Source organism: Gavialis gangeticus, unplaced genomic scaffold, assembly GCF_001723915.1.
Source record: "Gavialis gangeticus isolate Ggan-Ray unplaced genomic scaffold, GavGan_comp1, whole genome shotgun sequence".
In the NCBI taxonomy this organism is placed as follows: domain Eukaryota; kingdom Metazoa; phylum Chordata; order Crocodylia; family Gavialidae; genus Gavialis; species Gavialis gangeticus.
In genome coordinates this window covers 10,175,888-10,203,235 of record NW_017729026.1, presented here as the reverse complement: position 1 = coordinate 10,203,235, position 27,348 = coordinate 10,175,888, and the positions used below count along the sequence as shown (strand labels likewise).

The 27,348-nt window shown below is 43.4% G+C and overlaps 1 protein-coding gene across 3 annotated transcripts in view; it reads left to right on the top strand.

Moving 5' to 3' along the window:
• The window catches only part of TPD52L1 (tumor protein D52-like 1), a 111,598-nt gene that overhangs the window by 39,186 nt on the left and 45,064 nt on the right, over positions 1-27,348 (top strand). For all 3 annotated transcript variants that reach the window (XM_019520016.1, XM_019520015.1, XM_019520014.1), the window contains exons 2-3: positions 3,752-3,867; positions 12,809-12,957. In XM_019520016.1, coding sequence (XP_019375561.1) covers positions 3,752-3,867; positions 12,809-12,957 — 265 coding nt within the window. The remainder of the gene's footprint in view (positions 1-3,751; positions 3,868-12,808; positions 12,958-27,348) is intronic.

Here is a 27,348-nt window from a genome sequence, read left to right as displayed (position 1 = left end):
ACAAAAAAGTGTATTCTTGTTGTTTGATATCCTTTATTCATTTAACTTCTTGAAACTTTGCACTTTGAGAGAGAGGTAAGGGCTCCCCCTAGAGACCTGTGGGGGGGGTGTATATAGAAGGGTGTGGGGGGGGTGCAGTGTTTGTGGGGGATGTGACTGTGTGTGGGGGAGAGTGTGGTCATGGGGTTTCCAGAGGAGGGTTTGTGGGTATGGTGGAGTGTGCATGGGAGCCCCACATGCCCTATGGTGCCTCCCACCACCATCAGCAGCGCACTGCACTAGCACACCCTGCCTGCTCCTGACTGACCCCAGCAGGAGCAGAGCAGTTAGATGCGGGCACAGCTCCAGTCCAGCCCACCCCATGCCTGCTCTGCTCTGCACTGCCAGGCCATGGCGTGTCCTGCTGCTGCCTGGGCATGCAGCAGGGCTAGGGTGGCTTTGCACTGGACTGCCTTTCTCAGCAGCCGCAGGGCTGGGGCCAGCAGTGCAGACGGGGACCCTCACGCAGCCCCAACCTGCCTCGTGCCTGCTGCGGACTCACCTGCTCATGCTGAACAGCTGTAGCAACAGCAGCGCCGGCAGGGCAGAAGTGTGCTCAGCGTGGGGGAAAGCAGCCTCTCCCCCCCCAGTGCTGCCCAGTTCTTCCTGCAGCAGCTGCATGGAGCCTGCACTGGGCTGCCCTGCAGCTCCCCTGCGCTGCCCCCACTGCCCCACAGGGTAGCCCAAAGGCGGCAGTGACAATGCAGGACAGCCCAGCACAGGCTTTGTGCTGCTGCAGGAAACACTGGGCAGCACTGAGGGGGAGAAGTCGCTTTTCCTCTGCACTGAGCACACTTCTGCCCTGCCGGTGCTGCTGTTGCTGCAGCTGTTCAGCGTGAGCAGGTGAGTCTGCAGCAGGCATGAGGCTGCATGCAGGTCCCTGCCAGAACCATGGGGTTGGGGTCAGAAGCTGCTGCCGCCACCTGGGTTGCCTAGAAAGGCAGTCCAGCATGGAGTTCTCAGCCCTGCTGCGCGCTCAGGGGGCAGCAGGATGCACTACTGTGGGCCAATGCCTGGGCCAAGTGGGACTGAGGGACCTGCCACAGGCTGAGCAAAGCCCCTCCGCAGGCTGGATTTGGTCTGCAGGCTATATTTTGCCCATCCCTGCTCTAGGCCAATGAGGGCCAACCTTTTTTGACAGGTGTGCCACTAATAAGTCCCACACCCTCCCCAAGTGAAGCTCCAATCCTGGTCCCCTGCCTGATCAGCTGCTCTGCTTTCTGGTCCTAGCCCTGTACTCCCTATGTAATTTGCTACTCTGTTTTCTTCTTTCCCTGTGCTCCCTGCCTTATTTGGTGTTTTGTTTTCTGCTTCTTCTATCTACTGCAGTGCGGCCTCTCCACTCCCCAAACTGCCACGTAGTGCGTAGAGGCTTCCTTTTCATGCAGTTGCACATCCAGGCGTTTGTGACCTGTACCAAGTTCATGCACTCAAGCAGAAACCATCTGTGCTTTTAGGAATCACTCTTCTCCCTTGTGCCCAGGGAGCATAGAGTAAAAGCTGCTTTGTTTAGTCGCATAGAGTAAAAAGGGCTACTTGTGATGGAAGAATGGGAAGAGTGACTGTGTGAACAATGAGTAGAAAACAAAATACTGAATCACTGACTGCAGACGAGTAGAAAGCGTGAGCTCTAAGCAGACCAGTTAGACTGGCTTGCAGTCTAGACCTGGCAGTAGAATATTATGCACATCTGTGAGCACTGAGCTAGAGTGATATGCAGTAGTCCTCCTTGCTTTCTTCCAGTCAGCCACCATTGGTACCAAGGCACTATCTAGTTATGCTACTAAATTCTGTGATATCCTCCTGGTAAACTCCAGGAGCTGTGTAAACTCCATCCAAATTCAAACTTAATCCGTTCTCCAATAGTAGATGAAGTTCACTTTTCTACCACCATTTTCTTTTTCTCTCTCCCCTCTGGCTTCTGTATCTTGGGGACCAGACTTGGCCCCAAATTAGATTTCAGAGTCTTCAGTTTTTATTTCCTCTATCCTGAGCACTATGTGACCATTGCACAGAATTCTGATGACATTTATCAGGCAACTGAGGTGATGCACTTTGAAAAGCCATCTTTTGTTTGGGCTTGAGTTGCATTGAATAAATGTGGTTGCAGTGGCTTGAAAGAACATCCTATTTATCCACGTTTCAGGGTCTAAAGTAGAAATCTACAGGCATGGTTGTTTTGACATACTTGTTGATGATGACAAAGTGGATAGGCAAAGCTGAGAACCTTGAATAATCTTGGATAGCCCTTGAAATCTAATTTATTCTTTTTGTTTTTTGGGTCTCTGTGAAAAGCCTGTTCTTAAAACTGCTTATAGTGGAAATACCAACCACAGAGTTTCAGAAATCATTAGCTTGCTTCCCCCCCCCCCCCAAATCATGTGATTATACTATGGACTCTTTTTTTAATTTTGTTTAAATATTATATTATTATTATTACTACTTTAATGTACAATGTGTAACAATTTGTATTATCCACTTTTCTCAAGTACAAAATTGATATTTGTCTCTATTACAAGAGCTCTGATCTCCATACCTGCTATGCTTTCCCCAGTCATTAATTCCCCACCTCCCTCCGCACACATCAGTTCTCTTTGCTTATGAGTTTGTTCTTCATGCTTCTCAGTTCCCACGTCCCCACAGCCCCTTGATCTTGCCTCTGCTCCTCAAGGGTTCTTTACCTTCCACCTCTGCCTACAGGCACCTGCAGCAGGACCTCTTCTCTATCATAAGCTGGGACCACGCTGCTCCATGTATTCTTTGTATCTTTGCCCCTGTCCTAGAAAGTAAAATGGAAGGGAAGAGGAGCGGGGGGGTATTGGAAGAGCAAAGTAGCAGACCTTGCATTCTGAAGGAAGAGGGGACAAAGGTCAAACCTGATGGACTCTTTTTAGCACCATCTTTTAGCACCTCTACCCTCTGAAGAACTGTCTGGTCTTAAGGGAACGCAGAGAGAGTTCTTCCTGGTTTCTGCAGCAGCCCTGATAGTCGAAACAGAATCGGCCTTTTTATTCTCTAGTTCATAAGTGATTTCAGAGCTCTGCATAAGCATATATATTTTTTTAACTGACTTATTTTGAGAAAAAATAGGTTTTGCTTCTTCTCGTCTACATTATGATATTTTAGTACTGCACCTTTGTTCAATTACATTAAAATGTCTTGGTCTGGTTAGTGTTTTCACATTGATATTATAGTAAAAAATATAAGATTTTTTTTCTTTCAGAAGCCAGAAGGTCATTTGCATTCTGCTCTTATATCAGAAAGACCTGAATAATTCTAGGGCAGTGATACTCAATCGTTTGGCCCTGCAGGCCGGATGAGTGTTGCAGGGCCAATTTTTGGGCTGATTCTGGCACATACCAGCTCAGCCCCAGGAGCCAACCATAGCTGCATCCTTGTGTAATCTCATGTGCAGGACCATTTCATCTGGCTTGGGTGGCTCTCCACAGGTCTGTAAATTTGGCAGCATGGAAGCTACAATAAACCTTGCCACTGCTCTTGTGCTGCCAAATTTTCAGACTGATGGGGAGCCCAAGGGCCGTATGACACGGCTTCATGGGCCATATGTGACCCATGGGCCAGAGGTTGAGCACTCCTACTCTAGGACATGAAGTGAAGATGGCGTTGCACTTTAGGTTTCTGTTGGTGGTTAGCACGGTTGGTGAAATGATTTGTAAGTATTTTATTGACTTTTATCTTTTTGTTTTCAAAGGACTGCTGGAAGCACAGCCATTGCATGAGGCAGATGAAGACACTGTTACTGATATTGATTTCACCACCATAATTTCTGAAGAAGAGAAAGAAGAGTTAAAGATTGAGTTAGCCAAGGTAATGCTTTTGAAGTTCCCTGGGCATTAATATTTTTACCTCCTGAATGTGGAAGCATATAATTAGCAGAATGAAGTACATGTGCTACAAGACCTTTGTTTTAATATAGTTTTTCTAGCCTTGAATAGTGCAAGATGATTCACTCTATCGGATTATTTTTGATAGGTTAATCATCTGTTACATGTTAAAACTAACGGTTGTGCCACTCCAACCAACCAGTTATTTGTCATTAGTTTTAAACTGGCAACATTTATAATGAATGAAAGATCCTGAAATAACCATCCCTTGGAATTCACATGGATTTAGTTATGTAATATGAAAATGAAAAGAAATTTTAACATGATTCAATAAAAAAGGCACTAACGATGATCATAATGTCATGACAAACAATAATACAAAGAAACTTTATAAAAAAATAAAATAAATCTTCAAATAGTGGGAATCCTGGATTGGCTATAATTACATGGTATGGTTGAGTTAGTATGGGTGAGTTAAGGAGATGGTCATAGTCAAGTTTATAGTGGAAGGTGAGATGCAACCTTGTCTGCTGTTGGATACAGTAATGTATGAGATTCATAGACAGGAAAAGAGGATAATGAGCAAAGAAAAATGAGGAATCTAAATATGAAGTGGAATTGTAAAAATTGTGCTTCTTGACTTTACCTCTATTTTGTCTCTCTCTAATGTGGTAAGGAGATATGAAATAATAATTGTTAAAGAAAAGGTAGCTGGGGAATTTCTGCTTATCCTCCCATCTAACAGAGCAAGAAAGAGACATTTAATAAAACTGTACCGTCCAAATTGAAAATCAGTAAATTTCAAGCATTCCATGTGGGCAGTTATTCTGTAATTGCCCCTTCCTCTGAAAGGGTAACGCTTGAAAACAGGATACCCAGTCTGATCCATAAAATAGTTCTTTATATAGAGACTTGTTCTTCTCAGTTGTACAATATAAATATTTATATTATAGTTAATAGACTTTCGTTTGGTTCATGATTTCCTGGATAAACAAAGGCCAAGTGCTTACTTTGGTCTAGCTGGGCTAAAGCTATGAAATCTGAAATGTGAGTTATTTTTGTTTCTCTAGTGAACTTATACACCTGTAAACAATAGGAAAGTAGTTTAATTCTGACTTCATTACTTTTATTACAGTATCTAGGTCAGCTAGGGTTAGTAAGATTGTTCAGATTTGCTCATAGTCCAAAGAAAAATATTTAAGAATTGCATCTAGAAAACTTTGGAAAAATTGAGAGCTTTGGAAGATTCAAAGTTTGTAATTAAGCATTAGCTCCATGAAAGAGATTTTGAAAAAGGCATGCACATTAGCAGCTCCTATGTTAGTAACTTCAGTGGAAATTAGACATGCCTTTGAAAATCTCCTGTTGTCTTTACCTTCCAGTTCTTTAAGCCTTCCAAGCCCCTTCCACACTACAAATGGCCCTTCAGTGGCACAGCATTCTTACACTTACATCTGTGCTTTCTTCCATGCTACCCTTTTTAGAAGGGCTTGTTTTGCAGTGACAGTCAATAAGGATTAATACCTTTTCCATCAAGTCCTTTCTCAAGCATCTTTTTCTTTATGCCTACAAGAGATCAGTTAATAACCATTGGTGATGTGTTGGCAGGAGTACTTAATATGGTTGTATTTAAAATAAGTAAAATAAGGTACATAATGTCATGGGTATATGTATAAAAGATTTATATTTAATTGTATATCTTAGTACTTTTTTTTAACTTTTCTTGACTTTCTATATTGCTCATCTTGTGTATAAAGAAGAAAAATAGAAACTAACAATTCTATATATTTTCAACACACGTTAAACTTTACTTGCATGCTGTCTTCTGCTTGGTACTGCTTTTGTGCCTTGTCTTTTTGAACTGTAAGTTTTTCAAGGAATGGGGCGTCTTCTGTTTTGAGTTGGTCTATCAGCTGATATTGATCCTAAATGAGGCATCATTTACAATGCAAATGAAATGGAACTAGAAATAATAATGGCTAGAAATCCCTGTGTCTGAAGCACTGCAGGTCCTTTTTTATTCCAAAAAATATGGCAAACCTCTCACAGATTTGCTAGAAGACATGGAATTTCTATCAGAACATGAATCATAAACGAAGGTTAGCCAGGTGTAAATGATTCTGAGTTTCAGAAGAGAAACAGATTCTACAAATGCATACACATGTGAGTAATTTCAGTTGTATGAAGATTCCTAGTAAAGTCAATAGGAATACTCACACAAGTAAGGTTAATGCACATATTTACAGAATAAGTGCCTTAAGAGGTAAACTTAATGCACTGTCTGATGTGAGTTAGAGGTGTGAATCCCTTTGTTGGTAAATCTATTGTTAATATCCTAGGCTAAGTACAGAGGTTCAAAAAGCCTGAAGCAGATTCAATTCAATCTTTTGCAGGCTTTTCTAAGCTGCATAGGTTGAACCAATAACAAACTGAACTGACATTGTGTGCAGGTGGCTAAGACCAACCGACGTCTGCGCTGGCCCGGGCCAGGAGCCTGGGGGTGCTCATGTGTACCACCCCTCATGGTGACACTGTCTAAGGCTGCCGAACCCAGCTCAGCAGCATCCGTGCTCTCCTCTCAGTCAGGCGGCTGGGGAAGGGTTGGGGCTGAAGCCATTTCAGCCTGGGTGGCTGGGGGGCGGGGCGGTGAAAAGCCCCTGCAGTTGGAGCTTTCCTCCCTTCACTGAGTAGACCCCAGCTGAGGTGAAGGGCAGTGCCAGACCAGGGGAGTGCATTTACTTGCTGCTCTCTATCTTTTAGAGTCTGGCAGCTGGGATGGGGCAGAGCTGAAGCAATCCCAATCCTGCCTTGCCCAGCTATGGGGCAGGGGGCGGGAGGGGGATGTGCAGTGAAGAACCCCACTGCTGGGGCTTTTCCTCCTCTTGCACTGTATGGACCTGGGCTAGGAGAGCCTGGGGGCCCATTCCCCTGCTCCCCATTTCGCCAAGCTGATAGGTATAGGCAGGAAACAGGCTAGGGAGCAAAGGCTTAAGTACCTCAGCTCTATGACAGCTAAGGGCAGGGCTGGCCCTGATTCACTAGAGCAGACAGCACAGTGCAGGGGTTCAAAGCATCCTGGGACGCTGGGGGATTGTGAGTTAACTTGACTTGAGGAGGGATCTGGGACAGATGTTCCATAAACTAGTTTAACCTAAATCAGTTAAGTCTGATACTACATTCATCCAGGTTTATCCAACTGGGTTTGGCCATTGTTAAGCCAGTTTATATGCACTGAACTTCTGTTCTTTTTCAGGTTTAAACTGGTTTTTGATCACTTAAATCGGTTTATGTGTAACTTCTGTACCTAACCCTAGTATTTACATGCCTGCAACCAGCGTTCCCTCTAAGCTGTGTGGCGTGTGCAGTTCTGCGGGCACGCTCATGCCGCGCTGCCAGGCGCGCCTGTGAAGCTGCACACACCACACATCTTGGAAAGAACGCTGCCTGCAGCCATTGTACATGAAACACTAAAGCAGCTGGTAGCATGACTTTACCTACATATATCTTTCAACATTCTTCCTGTTATACTATTCAGCAACGTTATGTAACATGTTGGAATTTTTAACTCTTTTTAGGTCCCATGTAGAATTTAAGGAAGAATTCCTTTGTCTTATTTCTACTAATGATTAGTGAATTATTTTCTTGCTACAGTCTAATGTATTTACAGAGTATATACGAGGTACAGGGGATGCAGTCCCAATTCCTTGAACACAAGGTGCCAACAGAAGTGACATTTGTTGCATGACTGGCCCCTTGAAAGTGCTCTATAGCTGTGTTGTGACAGAAGTGCAAAGCTGCAGAGCACTTTAAAAGTGGCCTATCATGCAACAAATTAACCTTCATGTGTCGAGAGATCAGATGAAGGTGCTCCAGAGTGGAGCACCTCAGGGAACTTGACCAGTCCCTGCACAGGATTAGAGCTGGGCTTCTCTAGCCTAGCCCTGCCCCCAGGGCTGTCTGCAGGGAGCAACGGAGGAGGCAGGAGCTGCATGCTGGGGTTTGCCCAGCCTGAACTGGAGGTGGTGGGGGAAAGGTGAATTGGAGCTCCTCTGCCTTGCAGTCCCCTCCCAAATCCCATTGCCCCCCAGCTGCAGCTGCCTCCCCCTTCTCCCTTCCTGCTGACAGCACTGGAGCTGTGAGGGGGAGCAGAACTGGGGTGGGGGGAGGCTGCAAGCAGGTAACTTCCCCACTGCATTGGCTCTGAAGCACCATGAGTTAGAGCAGGGAGCTGCACATTTGTCAGCGCCCACAGGAGAAATTTACCAGCAGAAGACTGTTTCCTTGCTCACAGCTCCAAATCTTTCCAGTCATCATTTAACCCAAAAGCACTCTTAGCTTTTTCTCTGGGCCTTGCTCTGTGTGCTTCTGTGGGTGTCTCTGGTCCTTTTACATGATTTTCTTCATTGCCTCCTGTTATGCGTTCCCTACATCTTTGTTACCAGGGTACTCAACCCCCAGCCCACTCCCTGCTGTCAAATTTCTGGGCTGCCTGAGGTGGGATTGGTCCTGGCCAGGCTGCCCTGTGTAGATCGATTGGTCCCATTCCTGCGTGGCTGAATCAAGCTGGAGCCTGATCCAGCTGACACAGGGCCCAGTATAGCTGTGGGGGGCCTGTGGCAAAAGTGTGGAGCCAGAGTGTGATGTAGCTGCACAGGAATAACCTGACCAGGGCCTAACGCAGCCGGACCATTCCCCCATGTGTCCACAGATTGGACCTGGCCATGTACAGATTTGGCACCGCTCATCCAATCCACACCACTGGTCTACACAGCTAAAAAATGTGCGATTCTTGCACAGTATGGCATTCTTATGCTTTCTTTTGTTTAGCTAGCATTGGTAGTGGCAGGGATGGTGGCATGGAGTAGTAACCACAGTACGTACCCAGGGTTTCTGCAAGGTTTGTATTGTGGTAGTGCTAAAGCTTGTGGCACTAACTCTTTTTGCTGCTGTCACCTGTGCCAGTAAAATTAAGCCTAGTACAGGTCCCTGTACTACAATCATATATTTGCTTTATACACATGGGCAACCCACTGTTAAACACAATAACCAGCACAGCCCCTCCACCTACTTAGTTCAAATTTCAAGCAGCTTCACATGTACCTTTGTAGTGCATGGTGGCATTGTGCCCCTGCATGACTTTGAAGTACCCATTGTTTCCATTGCTTGCCTCCAGAAAGGATTCTAGTAGCTTGCTTTATTAAATTGCCTTCTGTGAAGGTTGATCGTTATACTTCCTGCCCCATATTTTGCTGAAGTGTATTCCTCCCATGACCATTTTCCCCTCCAGCTCTCACTTAAACACCATGCATGTGAAGGAACTAATGTATATTCCAAATATAATTAATAGAACTATGTGTTGTGTTTTGTTGCTAATAAACAGGTATTATTATATTTCCTAAGGTCAGATCGAGACATGGGTAGCAAGGCTTCTTTCTCCCATATAAGTACTCAGAAAGATACAGTCCCAGTCACAATGTGCTATGCAAAAAGTACATGGTACATGAGAGAGAGGAGAAGTATATGCTGCAGGATCATTTTTAAAACTACAGCATCAACTTAAAATTTATATTACGCTCTGAAAATGTATGGTCTTTAATTAGTACAAGAAACCTAAAAGATAATTATAGGTTAAACTACAGGAAAGAAGTAAGTTTTCTCTTGTTTCGGAGGATGCATAAGTCAGACTGGTCTGGGTTTTTCACTGTTTTCTCTGCAATGGCAGTAAGCCCAGAATTCTCAGAAAGATGATGCCAGATGCCATTTTTTTTTGTTCAGGTGCTCAGTTTCAAAACAGAAGCAGATTATTTCTAACAGCTTGTTTCAGGCCTAACAGAATATTTGTGAGAAGCACAATTTTGGAGAGTAGCCACCTTCCCCTATCATTTGCATAGATCTTTTACTCATCCGTAGGAGACAAAAGCATCAGGGGGAATGTTTCTAAAACCCACAGCAAGTGGCAGGAAGACTCTGTGGTTCTCAGCTAACAAAAACTTTCCCTATGTGCTTTATTTCAGGCAATGGATAACATTTTCAGGAGTGTCTCAGGAATTCATTAGTGTAATCCACGTTTATTTTCAAAAACAGTCTAATAGTGGGATTTTCAAAAAACCCTGAGCAGGTTTGATGCCTTGATCCCATGGAAGGTAGCCTAACCTGCTTAAGTGCTTTTTTTAAAAATCCATCTAAGTCCTTAAGCCTTTATGTTCAATACTTAGAAGTCCCAAGTCAGTGTTGTTTGGACACCTGAGGAATGTTTGGTACTATTTTAAACTTTTTTCTTTTAAACAATGACATTTTAAGTTGATGGTGTCCTGTTTTAAAATACAAATTTCTTTTTTTTAAACAAAATGCTTTTCTTTCCTTTAATAGTGTATAATGTCCATATCCATAGCATTATGCAAAAAGTCAGTGCTTACATGAGGATTTGAAGATTTAGTTGTCTAACTGAACAGATGGAAAGTAATTTTAATCAAAAGACTTTGAATAGTCACATCCAGGTATGTAATGAGCTGTCTAGTGCTGGTCCCTATAGGGAGCATTAAAAAGTATTTAAGTATCTGTAAGTAATAGAAGTAGCCTAGTTGTTTTGTTTTAATCTTGAACAGCATTGTAGTGTTAAGGGGACAAACTATCACACTGGGTGCTTTGTTTTTGAGCAAATGGAACAGTTTCACTAAATTAATGCCTGCTTTAAATCAGACCTGTTTAATTTCTTTTCTTTCTTTTTTTTCCTACAAGTATTTGCTCAGTTAACCCTTCACAGATTCTGGGTATTTTCTAATGATTCCGAAACTTAACTTTGCTGCTTCTGTAATGTCGAAAACAGGACCACTTGTTAGTTGTTTTATGATCACTAAAATGGCAAGCAATTCTGGATCTTGGTGATCTTGAATTCCACAACTGAAATGATGACACTATCACAATCTAGAGGAATTTTAGTATTGACCTCAGTCCAGCTCTGTAGGTGTCTACAATTTCATGTTTATTCCTGACATACTTGTATAATTTAAATGCCAGGTAAAGGCCAATGAGAAGCCAAAAGGCTGAGAATTAAACCATCTGACTTGTAAAGGTCCAGTGAGTCTTTCGTCAGTTTTGTGGTGTAACAGAATGTATTATTTATTTATTCATTGATTCATTTATTTATTTTTGTGGTGCCCTCCTCCGAAAAGGCTTAAGGTGCTTTACAATAAAAACAAGATAGCTTATAAAATATTAAAATATTAGATATTTTTGACCTCCCCTATAGTGGGGGAACATTGCCTTCTACCTGGAATCTCGTGAGCATATTTTAACATTTTTTACAGAAGCAGGAGGTTGGCTGCCATGGTCCCCCTGCTTTACCTGTGGCAGGTTAGGGTGTTATGTCTCATGTTATGTCAGGTTTGATGGTCATTTTACTGAGAGGTTAGATTATGGATTTGTATAGGATGATTTGAATAGGGATGATCCTGCCTCAGGCTGGAGGTTTGACCTATGGAGGTGCCTTCTATCCCTCCTTCTCTATGATTTCACTATAATTTTCATGAAAATAAAATAGTAAATGATAAATTAGTAGTCAGGATAAAAGTAGTTCTGAAGATTAACATCTCAAATATAGTCTTGAAGATCAATGACTGATCCTTCTGTTGCATGCATCGTTGTCTGTGGCCTACATGATTAAATCATAGTATCCAGTAGGGGGTGCCATGGAAGGAAGGACTAGCCACCCCCCGCCCACATGCACACACACAGAGCGGAGGGGCTGCTTGGCCCACTGGCAGCTCAACGCCTCGGCCATAGGCAACTCTGGGTCCCATACAAAAAAAAAAAAAGATCTGGCCCCTCACCATAACATGACAGAAAAATTGAAATGGTGGGATTTCAGTTTAGGGAGCATAGAATAAAACCCTGAGGACTAAACCCTGTCATGTAATAATTGTTCTTGTGCGCTTGTACACATGTATGTAACTTATCCTCACCAGCTTCAGTATTACAGGATGCCTTTTTAGCTTATGAGCCTTTTCTGCTAGTGATGTTAAGCTTGGGCAGATTAGAGTGTTACTGACAGCATGAGAATATTGAATAAATGGCCAACTGTTTTCAGCTGTCCTCTCCTTAGCCAGATGTCCTATTCATATGCTAGCTAACAGCATTATTTTTGTATAAAATGAAGTCTGAAAAATGTTGTTTGAAAAGATATGTTTGCCAAAGAATGAACAGTGGCACCAAAGAACCCCTTTTGACTGAACATATTCTTTAGAATGTATTCATGCACAAATTGGCTAGATCAAGATTGGTTCCTGGTTTTTAATTTCTTTTTCTTCTTTAATTAGCAAGGATTAGGTGCCAGGTTAGAGGGCCCGATTACACTTTTCTGTATAAAAAATATCTCCCTACAAATAAGATTGAATCTAGTCATCCAGCCTAAAAGGCTTTTAAAAAGTAGATGGTCCCTAAATTCATCCATGTCCTTGCTGGCTGTGGAAGAGTGTTGGGAAGCATGGTGACTTTAAGGCACCTCTGTACTTTTGGTACTTTTAAGGGCTGATACAACTTTTATGCTTAGGGTGCAAATGAACCCATGTAGCCAGTGGTCATTTCAGACCAGCTGGAGTAGGGAAGCATTCTTTAGTATGCCCTTCCTTTCCTCTACATGTTAGCCCTTCAAGGAGCCAGTAACTCTTTTTCTAGCTAGCTGTATTTGTAGTGAGATGAGGATGGAATAGCATGCTTGCAGAGACTTGTATTTTGAGTACAGTTATAATGTAGAGTATGTTTTGGGCATGTTAGAATCAGTAAAGTTACTTAAATTCTTTTTTCTGCTCTATACTTGTCAGCTGCAGATTCATGTTAGCCTCAGTACGACTTTTAAAACTTGGCATATGGTATTTCTTTTTTTTTCTATGACCACATAGGCTAACATTTTTCTTCATTCCATTCAGCTAGAGGATGAAATTTCAACCTTACGACAAGTGTTAGCAGCCAAAGAGAAGCACCTGGTGGAAATCAAGCAAAAGCTTGGTGTCAGCTTGATGAATGAGCTGAAACAGAACTTCAGCAAAAGCTGGCATGATGTACAGACCACTTCTGCGTGAGTACAAAACTTGTGTATATTCCTTTTTTCCATGGTATGCAGCACGTAATGTGTTTGATCTTTCTGGAACCCTTGAACAGCGCTACCTGCTGAAAAACTGGTCACATAGATGCAAACTACAGGAGCTAGCATGACAAACTCCGTAAAGCACCAAGATGGTTTGAAAGAAAACTATGGCAACTACTGCATAACCTGTACTACCAAACCAAGTCCTGCCCTTATCCCACAGATCCCAGATACAAAGAAGAATAGTATGATCTCTTAGTCCTGTATGTGTGTCTCTACTTCTAATTTTCCTTTCTTTGTAGAAAAACTGCAACTACAAGAAATATACTTATGCATGAATTAAAAAGGCCTCTGGTGCTCAAAAATGCTTAATACACAACTTCATGTGGGAATTTCCATCAGTTTTCATAATTTACTTCAGTAAAGGAATTCATAGATTGTAAGGCTGGAAGAGACTTCAGAAGATCATTGGGTCCAGCCCCCTGCACCAAGCAGGAAAGATAACTGAGGGTCAGGCAACCCCAGCAAGGTGACTGTCTAGTCTTCTCTTGAAGATTTCCAGGGTAGGTGATTGTACCATCTCTGGAGGGAACTTATTCCACCCTAGACTTATTCCACAGTCTGGACACCCTGACTGTGAAGAAGTTTTTCCTAACGTTAAGCCTGAATTGATCTTCCAGGAGTTTGTGGCCATTACTCCTGGTTTTCCCTTTGGGTGCCCTGGTGAACAGCTGCTCACTGAGCCCTTGATGTACTCCCCTAGTGTAGTGGTAAGCTGCTACCAAGTCCCCTTTTTCCTCAGGCTGAAGAGTCCCCAGTGCCTCAGCCTTTCTTTGTATGGCTTGCTTTTTAAGACTCTGATCATACTGGTGGCTCTTCTCTGGACTCTCTCAAGCTTGTCCACATCCTTGTCACAGTGTGGTGCCCAGAACTGGATGCAGTACTTCAGCTTCGGTCTCACCAGTGCTGAGAAGAGCAGAAGAATCACCTCCTTGGCTTTGCTGGAGATGTATCGATTGATGCATGCCAGAATATTATTTGCCCTACTGGCTACAGCATCGCATTGCCGGCTCATATTCATATTGTGGTCTATTACTACCCTTAGGTCTCTTTCATTTGTGGTGCTGGTCAGTTTGGTGCTGCCAAGCCTGTAGGTGTGTTGAGGGTTCCTTGTCCCGAGGTGGAGTACTTTACATTTCTCAATGTTGAACTTGGTCAGATTCCGATCTGCCCAACTTGCTAGTGTGTCTAGGTCCACCTGTAACTATAGCCTATCTTCAAGCATGACCACACTTCCCCATAACTTGGTGTCGTATGCACCAATTCAACAACATTAAAAAAATAGTCAGCTGTAGGAGCAGCAATGTTGCCTTGTGTTTGAAAGAAGGGACTTGAATTGTCCTTCACTGTCAGGGCGGCTAGGATCTGGAACCAACTTCCAAGTGAAGTGGTGCTGGCTCCTACCCTGGGGGTCTTTAAGACAAGGCTTGACAATCACCTTGCTGGGGTCGCTTGACCTCAGTACTCTTTCCTGCCATGGCAGGGGGTCGGACTTGATGATCTGCTCAGGTCCCTTCCGACCCTACTAACTATGAAATCATGAATTCATGAGTCCTGATTCTGCTCAGGGCTTTGATATTGGCTTACAGTGTGAGGCTGGGTAAATATTAACTAATTTTAGTCTCTGCTTGCCAGTGTGTAAAAGGCTTGAATTTATATCACTGAAAAGCATGTTGTGAAGCTCAAGTTGTGTCTATAAAGTGCCTTGAGATCCCTGGATAAAAGGTAACATAGAAGGCTTTACGAGCACTCGTGGTGCTCTGGTGTGGTGCCAGAGGACTGGAAGAGGGCCAATGTGGTTCCCATCTTCAAAAAAGGGAAGAAGGAGGACCCCGGAAACTATAGACCACTTAGTCTTACCTCGATTCTGGGGAAGCTTTTTGAGAGAATTATTCTGGCACATGTCCACGAGGGGCCAGCGGGGGAGATTATGCTTAGGGGCAACCAACACGGGTTCATTAGAGGCAGGTCCTGTCAGACCAACCTGGTGGCCTTCTACAACCAGGTCACCAAATCCTTAGATGCAGGGGTAGCAGTGGACATAGTCTTTCTGGACTTTCGGAAGGCCTTTGACACTGTCTCTCACCCCATTCTCATTTAAAACGGGGTGTGTTTGACACCTACACCGTCAAATGGTTCACCAACTGGCTGGAGGGCCGCACCCAGAGAGTGGTGGTGGATGGGTCATTTTCGACCTGGAGGGATGTGGGCAGTGGGGTTCCGCAGGGCTCGGTCCTCGGGCCTGCACTGTTCAACATCTTCATCAGTGACTTGGACGAGGGGGTAAAAAGCACCCTGTTCAAATTTGCAGATGACACTAAGATGTGGGGGGATGTGGGCATGCTAGAAGGAAGTAATAGGCTACAATCGGACCTAGACAGGTTACAGGGGTGGGAGGATGAGAATAGGATGGGATTCAACACTGACAAGTGCAAGGTATTACACCTGGGGAGGAAGAACCAGCAGCATACCTGCAGGCTGGGGAACTCCCTTCTTGTCAGTGCAGAGGCAGAAAAGGATCTTGGAGTCATCATTGATGCCAAGATGAGCATGGGCCAGCAGTGTGGGGATGCAGTCAGGAAGGCCGACTGCACCTTGTCATGCATCCACAGATGCATCTCAGGCAGGTCCAAGGAAGTGATCCTCCCCTTCTATGTGACACTGGTCAGGCCGCAGCTGGAGTACTGCGTCCAGTTCTGGGTGCTGCACTTCAAGAGGGATGTGAACAACATGGAGAGGGTCCAGAGGAGGGCCACTCACATGATCAGGGGGCAGCAGGCCAGGCCCTACGAGGAGAGGCTGCGGGACCAGAACCTATTCAGCCTCCACAAGAGAAGGCTGAGGGGGGATCTGGTGGCCTGTTACGAACTAGGCAGAGGGGACCAGCAGGCACTGGGGGAGTCCCTGTTCTCCCGAGCACTGCCAGGAGTGACTAGAAATAACAGTCACAAGCTGGCAGAGGGTAAATTCAAATTAGACATCAGGAGGCGCTACTTCACTGTCAGGGTGGCTAGGATCTGGAACCAACTTCCAAGCGGAGTGGTGCTGGCTCCTACCCTGGGGGTATTTAAGACAAGACAAGACAATCACCTTGCTGGGGTTGTTTGACCCCAGTACTCTTTCCTGCCCTGGCAAGGGGTCGAACTTGATGATCTGCTCAGGTCCCTTCCGACCCTACTAACTATGAAACTATGAAGTGCAAGCAATTTTAAAACTCTCATATAAATGGATGTACTGTATTTACACAAATAGAAGATGAAGTCCCTGCCCTCCTTCCAGTCAGCCCCTCATCTTAAAAGAAAACCACATGAAATACATTTTCTTCTGTTAAACACCTGCCAAAAGCAATGTGCGCTTAGTAATAGAAATCAACTATGGAGCTGATTAAATACAGCCAGCACTGAGATTGTCTATAAAATGTATGGCCCAAAATGGGAAACATACTGATGAGAACTTTTTATTGTGTATGTATGGCCTTAAAAAAAATGATAGTTGTTCCCCTAGGAGGGAACAAGCAAGCTCCAGCACCCTCCCGTAGTGCCAAAAAGGATGATTGGGACCTTTTTTGGGCCCTTTTTTGTGGCCAAAATCATAGAATCAAAGAAAATTAGCGTTGGAATAGATTTCAGGAGGTCATTGAATCCAACCCCCTGCTCAAAGCAGGACCATCCCCATCTGTGTCATCCCAGCCAAGGCTTTGTCTAGCTAGTTCTTAAAAAACTCGTAGGATGGAGATTCCACAACCTTTCTGGGTAAACTGTTCCAGTGTTTTACTACCCTTCTAGCAAGAAAGTTGTTCCTAATATCTAACCTAAACTTCCCTTGCTGAAACTTGAGACTGTTGCTCCTTGCCACCACTGAGAACAGTCTATCTCCATCCTCTTTGGAACCACCCTTCAGGTAGTTGAAGGCTGGCATTCAATCCCAACTTGGTCTTCTCTTCTTTAGACTAAATAAGCCCAGTTACCTCAGCCTCTCCTCAAGTTATGTGCTCCAGCCCCCTAATAATTTTCATTGCCCTCTGCTAGACTTTCTCCAATTTGTCCACATCCTTTCTGTTGTGGAGGGGCCCAAAATTGGACACACTACTCCAGATGTGGTCTCACTAGTACTGAATAGAAAGGAATAATCACTTTTCTTGATCTCTTGATAGCACTTCTACCAATGCAGCCCAGGATGCCGTTAGGCTTCTTGGCAACAAGGACACGCTGTTGGCTCATATTCAGTTTGTTTACTGTAACCCCCAGGTCCTTTTCTGCAGAGCTGCTGCCTAGCCAGTCAGTGCCTAGCCTGTACCGGTACATGGGTTTGTCCCAGCCTAAGTGCTTATTGAAACTCATGAGATTTCTTTTGGTCCAGTCCTGCAATTTCTCTAGGTCTCTCTGAATGCGAACCCTGCCCTCCAGCATATCTACTACTACCCCCAGCTTGTCATTTGCAAAATTGATGAGGATGTCATCTATGCCATCTTCTAGGTCATTGAGGAGGGTATTGAAAAGGCTAAGATAGGATACTGATGGGAACCTACCAGAAAGGTAGGTTAGCACACCCCATCTCAATAGGAGATATGGCAGTGGCCACCAAGTGCAGTCCCCCCTAGCACTGACTCTTTTTTAAGTCACAGTAAGCCACTGCATTGTAAATTCTTCACTGCCACAGCCGAGCTGTGCCCTTTCCCACTTCCAATCGTTCCTGTTTCTTCAGTCACCATAAATGCCTGGGAAACATCACCAAAAGGGGCTCCAAACAGTTCACCCAGAATCTCTCTTTTGGCCCCTCTCCTCACTTGGCATGTATGATTAGTGTGGTCCCACCTTCCACAAGGTGGAGCCTAACGAAGTTGCCCTATGTATCATCTGCGTGTAATTTTTTTGAGAGCCCCAGGACTTGTGACAAGAACATCCAGTTCCAGTCATGAGTGGGGGCTAATTAGGCAGCAGATCCTTCATGGTGGGTATCTGGAGTAAATGCGTATACTGTGACTCTGAAATACTGTTGACTCTGATGGGTCCCAGCCCAGTGAACTATATTATACATCATGAATCTTTTGGCTTTGGATTAACATCATGCATAATTTGTACTATATCTGTGTAAAGAGTGCTGCTTAAAAGTGTGTTTGTGGAGTATCTAGGCACATCTACACATGCAGTTGTGGCACCTGAATAAACCATGGAGCTTATTGCTCCAGAGTTTATTGCCCCTGGGCATGCTGTATGAATGGGCACCCAGGAGCAATTAATTCTGGAGCAATAAACTGCAGTTTATTCAGGCATAGCATATAGAGCCTGGGCAGAGCAGCCCTGGCTGGCAGGGGGCTCTGGGAGTCTTCCTGCCAGCCCTGGGGATGCTCCCTCCAGCTCGGTGTGCTATGAAGGGGCTGGCTCGGTCATGAGAGAGCTTCACTGTGGGGCTAGCCAGCAGGCAGCCCCCTCGCTGAAGCACCTTTAATGCTTCAGCCAGTCAGGCAGCATCTACACATGCTCTGCTGCTGGGTAAACTAGTTTACTCCAACCTAATAGAGGTGCACATGTAGATGCCAAAATGTTTACTGCACAGCTGCTTAATCAATTGCATAGTAAACATCCCGTTTAGACATGCCCACTGTGCTCAAACTTGCAGCCATTTAAAAAAAGGTAAAATCCATCAATTCTGGATGAAGTAAGCCTGCGGATACCCATAGTAATTTGCCTGCATGTAAATTATTACAGTTATGTTTATTTCAAAGTCAATTGTTTTCAAATTGGCCCCTCACTTTCAGGTGCTCAGGGAGAGCAGGGTCGAGAGTAAGGGGGGTGAGGGGCTATGGGGGAAGAAGTTGTGGTGGGGGTACAAGGAGCCATCTTACCCCCCAGATTCATTTTCCCTGCCATAGCAGTCTGCGGGGGACAAATTCAAGGCATACTTCCAATAATTAGATTCTGTACCTGGAAATTGATAACTCATTTATAAAAGTTCTATTTTTAGAATCTAATTTGGGGGGGGATAGTTTTCTGTCCAGGGTCATTTTATATTTGAGTAAATATAATATTAACACACCAGGTCAGTGAAAGTCTAATTTTTAAACTTTTTTTTAAAAAATCACATATATTGCAATGTCCTGACCGCCTAGCACAGGTGTTTCTTGCCAAGAAGGTGCCACTTTGATTGTTTTTAGGGTGGGAGTTGATTTTCTAGTTGTGGCTGCTGCCAAGGACTGACACAAGTCTTTTGTATAGCATAAAGAAAGGAGCTAAAGTGTACATAAGGAAACAGTGATAAGACTCACCGTGATTCCATCACAAAAATGTTCAAACCCAGCTTTATCTGAGCTGAATTTTTTTTATTATTATTATTTGGGTATCTGAGGAAAAAACTGAGTGGAAGAAAAAGAGTTTCTGCAAGATGCCTGACAGGCGAAACAGCAAGCTCTAACACTCTAAGAAATCCTACATTAATTCTTGAGGTACTGGTCTCAGCTCCATATTAATTAGGATTAAATTATACACTTAAAGAAGGAATTCATCTCTTTTGTTTATGAACACATTGTACCAGTCCTAAAATTACAGCACTTGCTGACTGAGTACTGAATTAATAATAATCAGAAGAAAAATGCAGCTTATTTACAGTGCTAGTTTAAAGTAGCTGTCAAAACCACTTTTGATGGAATATTGGGCTTTTGATAAAAATGATATTTTTCTCAAGAAATCTGCTGTCTCCGTAAAATGTTTTTTTAAAAAAAATCCAAACACCTACAGCCAAAAAATCAATTCAGAAAGGCCACCACAGTATTTTGTAGTTGTTGTATCCTCCTCTCCTATGGCTTCACAGCTAGGACTTGTCTTCCATGATGCACATTGTAGCCAGGGACACCCCTGCAGAACTCAGTAGCTCAGCAAAAGAGACTGATACACTGCGAGGAAATGTAGTGCAGCCAGGGAGCCTGTTGCATACAAGAGAATGGGACATTAAGCACCTGCAACCCCAATTCTATGAGGTATTATGACAAAGTTTGAACCCAGATGTTCATTTTTCAGCTGAAGACTTGGGGCCCTGGTTTCTCTCCGGCTATATTTATTTGTACTAGCAGGTATCTGTAGAGAAAGTGATTTGTATGTAGCTTTGTCTTAGAACAGCTACTGCTGCTAAAAATTAGGTAGCAGAGTTTCAAAGGAACAAAGGGCAGATAGGCACCTAGGGGGCTTTTATAGATGTGCTCCAGGGCTGGGGGGGGTGCTTTAACTAGAACAGCTCTGACAGCTTTAGTTGAGGGAGCTTTAGTTCAAAGAAAAATGGCCCCACTGCCATTTTTCAGCATGGGGATGCTGATGCATGTGATACTGGAGTCGGCTGGAGCGCAGTAATTGCCACACTCCAGCAGACTTGATTAATCAATTAGCCAATGCCCACTGAAAGTTGACTGGGTCCAGGTACCAAATTACCATTTGTGCCTTTCAAAAATCTTACCCTCCAGGGTCCAGTTCTGTGAGGTTCTGGGCATCCCAGATTGTTCTCAACTTCAGTGACAATGGAGAACTTTCAGCACCTTGAAGGAGAAGACTGCAAAGATCAAGAAGTAGGCAGTGGTAGGCATTGTTAATTTAAGAGGCTGCATGGAGTTTGGTGCCTTATCTATAAAGGCGTTCCGTTTTACACTTGTTTTCTTCCTTGTTAAATGAGGAGCAGGAGTGGATCCAGGATTTTTTAAAAAGAGCTCATGGGGTGGGGGCATGTGACTGACGGTGCAGACGGGCAGCTGAGACCAGAGCTCTATGGTAGAGAGCTCACTGTGTGTGCATTACACCGTTGAAGTGAGGACTAGGATTGCACCACTGAACCCCCTGGATCTGCCCCTGATTAGGAATGAATCAAAGGGCAAATATTTGGATGCCTACAGTTAGGTGCTTTAAATTAAAATGGCCTGTTTTGTTTTTTTTAAAGTGCCAAAATACTTTCAGCTTTCATTGAAGCTGAATGAAGAGAGTTAATGGGATCTACAGATACCTTCAAAAATGTAAGGCCACTTTTTTTTCAAAAATACAAAGAGCAGCAAGACACCACAAAAAGTCACCAGTGATCTCTGTGAGCTCTTTATTTTTTAGAAGAATCCTCATGTGGTATCCTAAAAAGAGATCAGCCTGAATGAAATGTTTCATTGGGGAGACTTTGTTTCCCCAAGCCGTCTTACCTGTATAAATTATAAAACATAACAATAACTCTCTGTGTTCATTTTGTATTTGTGCTGGTGAGAAGGAGTTCAGGTAGAAGTATCCATTTTTTGAGATCAGGTTAGTAGCAAACTACAGACTAGGACACTTCAGTTAGTTTAAAGCAATGAGTGATTATTACTCTTTAAATTATAATAATTGCATTTTAATGAGATGCTAAAAGGATATTGTTGGTGACTTTTTAAAGGTAAAGTTAACAATCCTTTTGGATTCAGGTATTTTTACAGGGTACCTGGCAGTTAAAATATTAAACAAAACAAATTAAAGTATGTTTTCCTAATTAATATTTTGCTACCAAGAAAAGGTCATGTGTAAGATAAATACTTTCTTGACTGTGGCTGTTTGTTTTGCATTTGATTAGCTGCATGTCACTCCCCTTTAATTTTTTAATTTTTGTATTTGAAATTAATTTCACAGTTCCCTGAATACTATTTTGGGCAAGAGAAAGAAATGCAGACATACTGATCTTTACCACAGCGCCATATACATCTTTAATGCATAGTGCACTAATGCCATGACATAGCCTTTAAGCAAATGCACTGTTTTTTATCCATATAAACAATCCTAAAGAGTTCAGCATACTCTAACGCAGTGTCTTCTGTAACATCTCATATGCAGGAAACCTTACAGGTCAAATTAATGTATCCTGCTACATATCTGGTGACCAGTCTCTCATATGAAGTTTTAGAAATGTATCTTGGCCCCCTGATGAGCATAATTATCTTCACCATGAATATTCCTTCAGAAAGAACCATTTTCTGAGTTTTTCCCAACAGTATCTGCCTGTTCCTCCCCAGTAAAAGCAGCATGATATCACTGAGTCATTCTAGGCATCATCAGCACCAGGATTAAAGAAAGACCAGAGAATAATTATGCTCAGATTCTTTCTATGGATTATTAAACAGCTGTTTCTCTGGCATCTCAATCTGGTCCAATATCTTCCAAAAGAGACAGCTAATTGTCCTCAATTTATGCCACCAACTATTGCAAAAACCTCATCTAGCTAAACACCTCAACATTTCAGCCCCTCAAGCCAGATGAGTGACCCAAGACCTCTCTGTGGCTGGCACCTTGCACACTGAGATCATGCCTAGTGACACCCCAGCTTGGCCCTATGTCACCCCAGCCCCACACACCTGGTCTAGTGTGCAGGGCCATGCCCTGTGGGCTCTGTACACATCCAGAAATTTATCAGCAGGGAAGTGGAAATTCACGCTGCCATCACTCCCTTGCTGCCAAATTTTTGGACCCATGAGGAGCCCAGCACACCAGATGACATAGCTTTATGGGCTGGAGATTGACCATCCCAGAGCTAGACACATCCTGTGAAATCAGATCCTCTTTAAATAGATATCAGTTCACCCCACAAATGTGTACATGGTTTACGTAAAAGAGAAAATACTGGTTATTTTTACATAAAAGAAAAAATGCTAGTTATTTGTTCAATTTTAAGGCAGTGAAATCGAAGCATTAATACAACCAAGACCATGGTTATAAAATCAAGTATTGAATAATTAATTACTTAAAATGCATCACCGTTAGAATCTTAGCTTTGTATTCCTGGTTCTTTAAAGCTATTTACAAGACAATTACATTACATGTTTATCTAATCTCAATCACAAAACATAAATTACAACAGCAACAAATACTGGAAAAGTATTTTTGAAGACAACTGCTTTAAAGGGGATTCAAGCATATACATCCATGCAGAATGCCCAAACTTTATTTGTCACGTTTTATTGCTTTTGAGTGGAACTAGTGGGAAAGTGGGTGGGGTTCCATTTGTTTTCAAGGAAATCTATGCCTTTCAAAACAAACAAACAAACAAACAAAAAATATATATATATATATTTTGGGAGGAAAGGTATTTTGATTCAGAAATGCTGCCATTCATCCTGGAACTTGTAATTCAGGTAGTTTAGATTCTCATTATCCAGTGCAGAATTGAGGGGAATAATTACTTCCCTGCTGGCAATGCTCCTACTAACAGAACCCAGTATGCTGTTAGCCTTCTTGGCAACAAGGGCATACCATTGACTCATATCCAGCTTATTGTCTACTGTAACCCCAGGTCCTTTCCTGCAGAGCTGCTGCCCAGCTAGTCAGCCCCCAGCCTGTAATGGTGCATGGGATTCTTCCGTCCTAAGTGCAGGACTTTGCAGCTGTCCTTGTTGAACCTCATTTCTTTTGGTCCTGTCTTCTGATTTGCCTAGATCACTCTGAATCCTAGCCCTAACCTCCAGTGTATCTACTACTCTCCCCAGTTTGGTGTCATCCACTTTATCTTCCAGTCCATAAAATCAGTTCCCACGAAAGGAAAAACTAACGACCTAATTTCAGACTCCTATCCACACTTCATCTAGTGAAAGTGATGGGGACCAGTCCTTTTCCCTTGAGTTCAGTCCCAAAAGCACATACTTGTCTAGTGGAACTGTGAGAATCGAAGTGACTGCTCCGATCCCGATGCACCAGCCCCAGCAAACAGAGCTCCTGTGTTGCCAGGACCTCATGCAGATGCAATCTGAGTAAGGAACCTCCTTATGGGGAACTTGTGCACTGGGGGGGGCAGGGGGAGGGTTTATAATTGTCTGTATGCAATAATTCTTACCCTTTATTTATGCGTTAGGCAAAGATTGGAGAATTCAGCTGGGATTTCTTGTCTCTTCCCCACCTGCAGAGACCAAACAAAGATACCACCCTCAGTTAAGGTCCCTGTGCATAAACTTAGCTCTATTCACAAGGAACTTGAGAACAACATTCAATTATTCTGCAGTATGTGGGAAAGTCAGATATTTCCACTTGTGGAAACCCATATTTTGTTACGCAGATTCTACCAGTTAATGAGAAAATAGAAGCCAGTGGGGCTCTGTGTGTGTTTGCAAAATTTAAAAACAACAGTACCTGGGACCGTCATTAGCGTGACTTTAAATATGGAACATTTCCAGAAAAATGGAGTTTTTCCATGTAATAAGCCATAATTTATGGGGAAATTGTAATCCTGCTGTGGAGTTTTGTTGTATGCAATATATTACATTCCCACACAGAACTAGGAACAAGCAGTAGTAATAATTAGAAATAGAAATGTGGGTGTTTTTTCTAGTTTCAACATGACACTGCCTTCAGAGATTTTTTTTCTTTAAAAAGCACTTAATTTACTTGAAATTTAAAGTGAAGAAATAAAAACATTGGTGCTTTGGCATGTTTAAGCCCCTTCTGAGTGCTACCAAGCTGCCTGCAAGCCTCTATGACCTGTTGAAGGGTGTTTTTGGAGTAGTCATCAGCTTTTCAGAGTGTCATTGGTCACATCAGGCTCCCTCCGTTTGGGTGGTCTGTGCATGCGCTATCAGGATGCTGCCTGTGCTGTTGCTGCTGCCAATAGCAGTTGCCTCTGATGACCTTGTCACAGAAAGCACAACCATAGCAGAGGTCTAACTGCCCAGGACTGCACTTTCTTTTGCCACAATTGCACATATTGAGTGGGCAACATTTTTCTGCTTTCAGTGCCAAAACTATGGGGTGATATCTTCTCCCTAGCAGCAGTGAATGGCAGAGGCCATGCCACTTGACAAACCTACATTCTTCACAATGTCCTTCAGTTGTTACCACACTCTGGCACCACTGCTGCTTGGTGCTGGGGCTGAAGCTGAATGACGAGCGGAGGATGGGAGAATGAGGTACTCCCCACCCCCACTCTAGTTTGGCGTGATACCCTCCCTTCCACTTTAGGCAGTGCTTGAAGATCAGGCCCCACTCAACCACCCATCTCTATGCTACTAGACCACAGTCCCAGTTCAATGTGACAAAAGCTTAAAAAGACTTATTGCCTACAAAACATCTAAACACTGATGCACATAACCAGATGATCTATGGTATAGGTCAGAATACTTGATGAATACTTGCAGGCATGATTTGTGGAAGCATCTTTTAAACTAAATTCATTTTGTATGCATCAAGGGTTCCCACATGCTTTTATACACCAATTTAAAAAAAAATTATGCTAACAGCATGCACATCTTGGTTCTCACCAAACAGTAAAATATGATTACCAGCTCACCTTGATCTTTGTGCCTTGTATCCTTATTTGGGCTTCTGCTTGGTCTTACCAATCACTCCCTATCTGTTACCTTGTGGGTCCAACTTTCCCAGCACCTTCTAATCTATGCCCATGTAAGCAATATATGGTAATGCCTCATTTTATTCTCAGTGGATTAGTCCTACTTTGGTCAATGCAATACACTCATTGATGGAGGGTAGGGTCTAGGGCTATGCATGGAGTTAGGGGAGAGGATAGTGAGAAATGGGAGGTAGGCTGTCAGGAGGCAAACTGGTGTGATAAAGGACAGGGGGAAGGTAGGCCATGGGTCTTGGCAGAGGACTGGAGTCAGGTTGCAGAATCTGAACGGATCTACAGTAAGTGCTACTATTGAGGAGAATTTAAATTCTGCTCCAACTTGTCAGCTGAATATAGGAGATGGAATCAACACCAAGACAAAAGAATAATCATAACATTGCTTAAGAAAGAGGATTTAAGCAACTGTAACAACTGGTGTGGGATCACATGGCTCCGTACCCCCCTCTTTTATGCAGTTTATTCTGAATAGAATACACAATACGTACCACCATCAGCAGATTTCAAAGCAACGAGCTATTCCTGTATTGTTCATGTCCTCACACTGCACAATATTATCAATCAAAGCTATGAATGGCAGCTGCCACTCATTTTAAATATCACTGAGTTTCAGAAAGCATTTAACATACAGACAAAGTGTTCCCGTGGCAGGGATATAGATCTAGAGTTTTTCTAAGGATGGAAATGTGCTGTGTCCTTCTACCAAGGATTAATAGCCTATTTTTTGGTTTGTTTTTTGAGTTAGATAAGGGTGCATCCCTTCCCATTTGTTTGGAGCTGCCATTGACTGCTATGCCACAAACCTCTAGCATGGAAAGCAGAATTTTATTGGGGTTGTTGGAGATCTGGACTGTGCTAATGATAGCAGTCTCCTGAACACACTTGATTAAATTGCATGAAGCAAACCCCCCTCCCCCAAATAGTAGCCTATTAAGGTCTGCTAAATAATTAGATCAATGTGAAAGTCAATATGACTGAAATAACTATGTGAATTAAGTGCTCTTTTTTGGGGAAGCTCCCCCTGCTATATAAGTGTAACATCATCACGCCTCACCTGTAGATCTTTAGTAGCAGAGTCCTAAACACAGCTCAGAGTCATTGAAGACCAACAAGTTTGTTCCCAGGGAAGATAAACAGCTATCACCTACCCGTCTTGGTATTCAGAATGAAGTGGGCAGTTAGAATAATGATAGATTTAACGGCTATATTCTGAGAATGCTGGATAACAGGCCTTGCAAGCAAGTCTTGTTTGTTGCCGCCCAAGGGAAAAAGAAAAGAGGTTAACACAACAGGTTTCCAGTGGGTTAAGGTCTGAAGCAGCAAATTTACAGGCTAACAACTGGAGCAAATTAAAAGAACTGACACAGGCAGGATGACTTGGTGAAAACTGACCTCTGCCCTACTGACCTCACAGGGTGAGATTTGGATTGGATTGATCTGATTTTGTCAGGTTTGCTCTGCTCCCCCAGCCAAAGCAGGCCAAACCCTAGTGGCTCCATGTTTAAGGAGAGCGTGAACTCTTCACAAGCATCGAAACCCTGCATCAAAGCCCAAAGAAGTAATGGAGGGAACTTTTTGTTCACTTTGGTAGATTTGGACCACACATAGTAAAGGCAGTTGTGTTCATGGTTAGCTGCTTTGATCCTTGTTCAGACTTCTGATACCTTGACACTATAACAGGGAGATGCCAATCGCAGTGAAGACTCAGCAGCAACAGCTTTGTAGGACTGTTGATTCTGATGGTCCGGGAATGCCTGCTTGCCAAAAAGGCGGCGTACGCCCGGTGGAAGGGGGGTGAAATCTCCAAAGAGGAGTATACCTCCTCTGCTCGGGCCTGTAGGCGAGCTGTTAGGAAGGCCAAGGCGGACATAGAGCTCGGATTAGCGTCCAAGATTAAGGATAACAAAAAGTCCTTTTTCAAATATATTGGGAGGATGAAGAAGGCGCCGGGTAATGTGGGACCCCTGCAGGATACGCTGGGCAATCTGG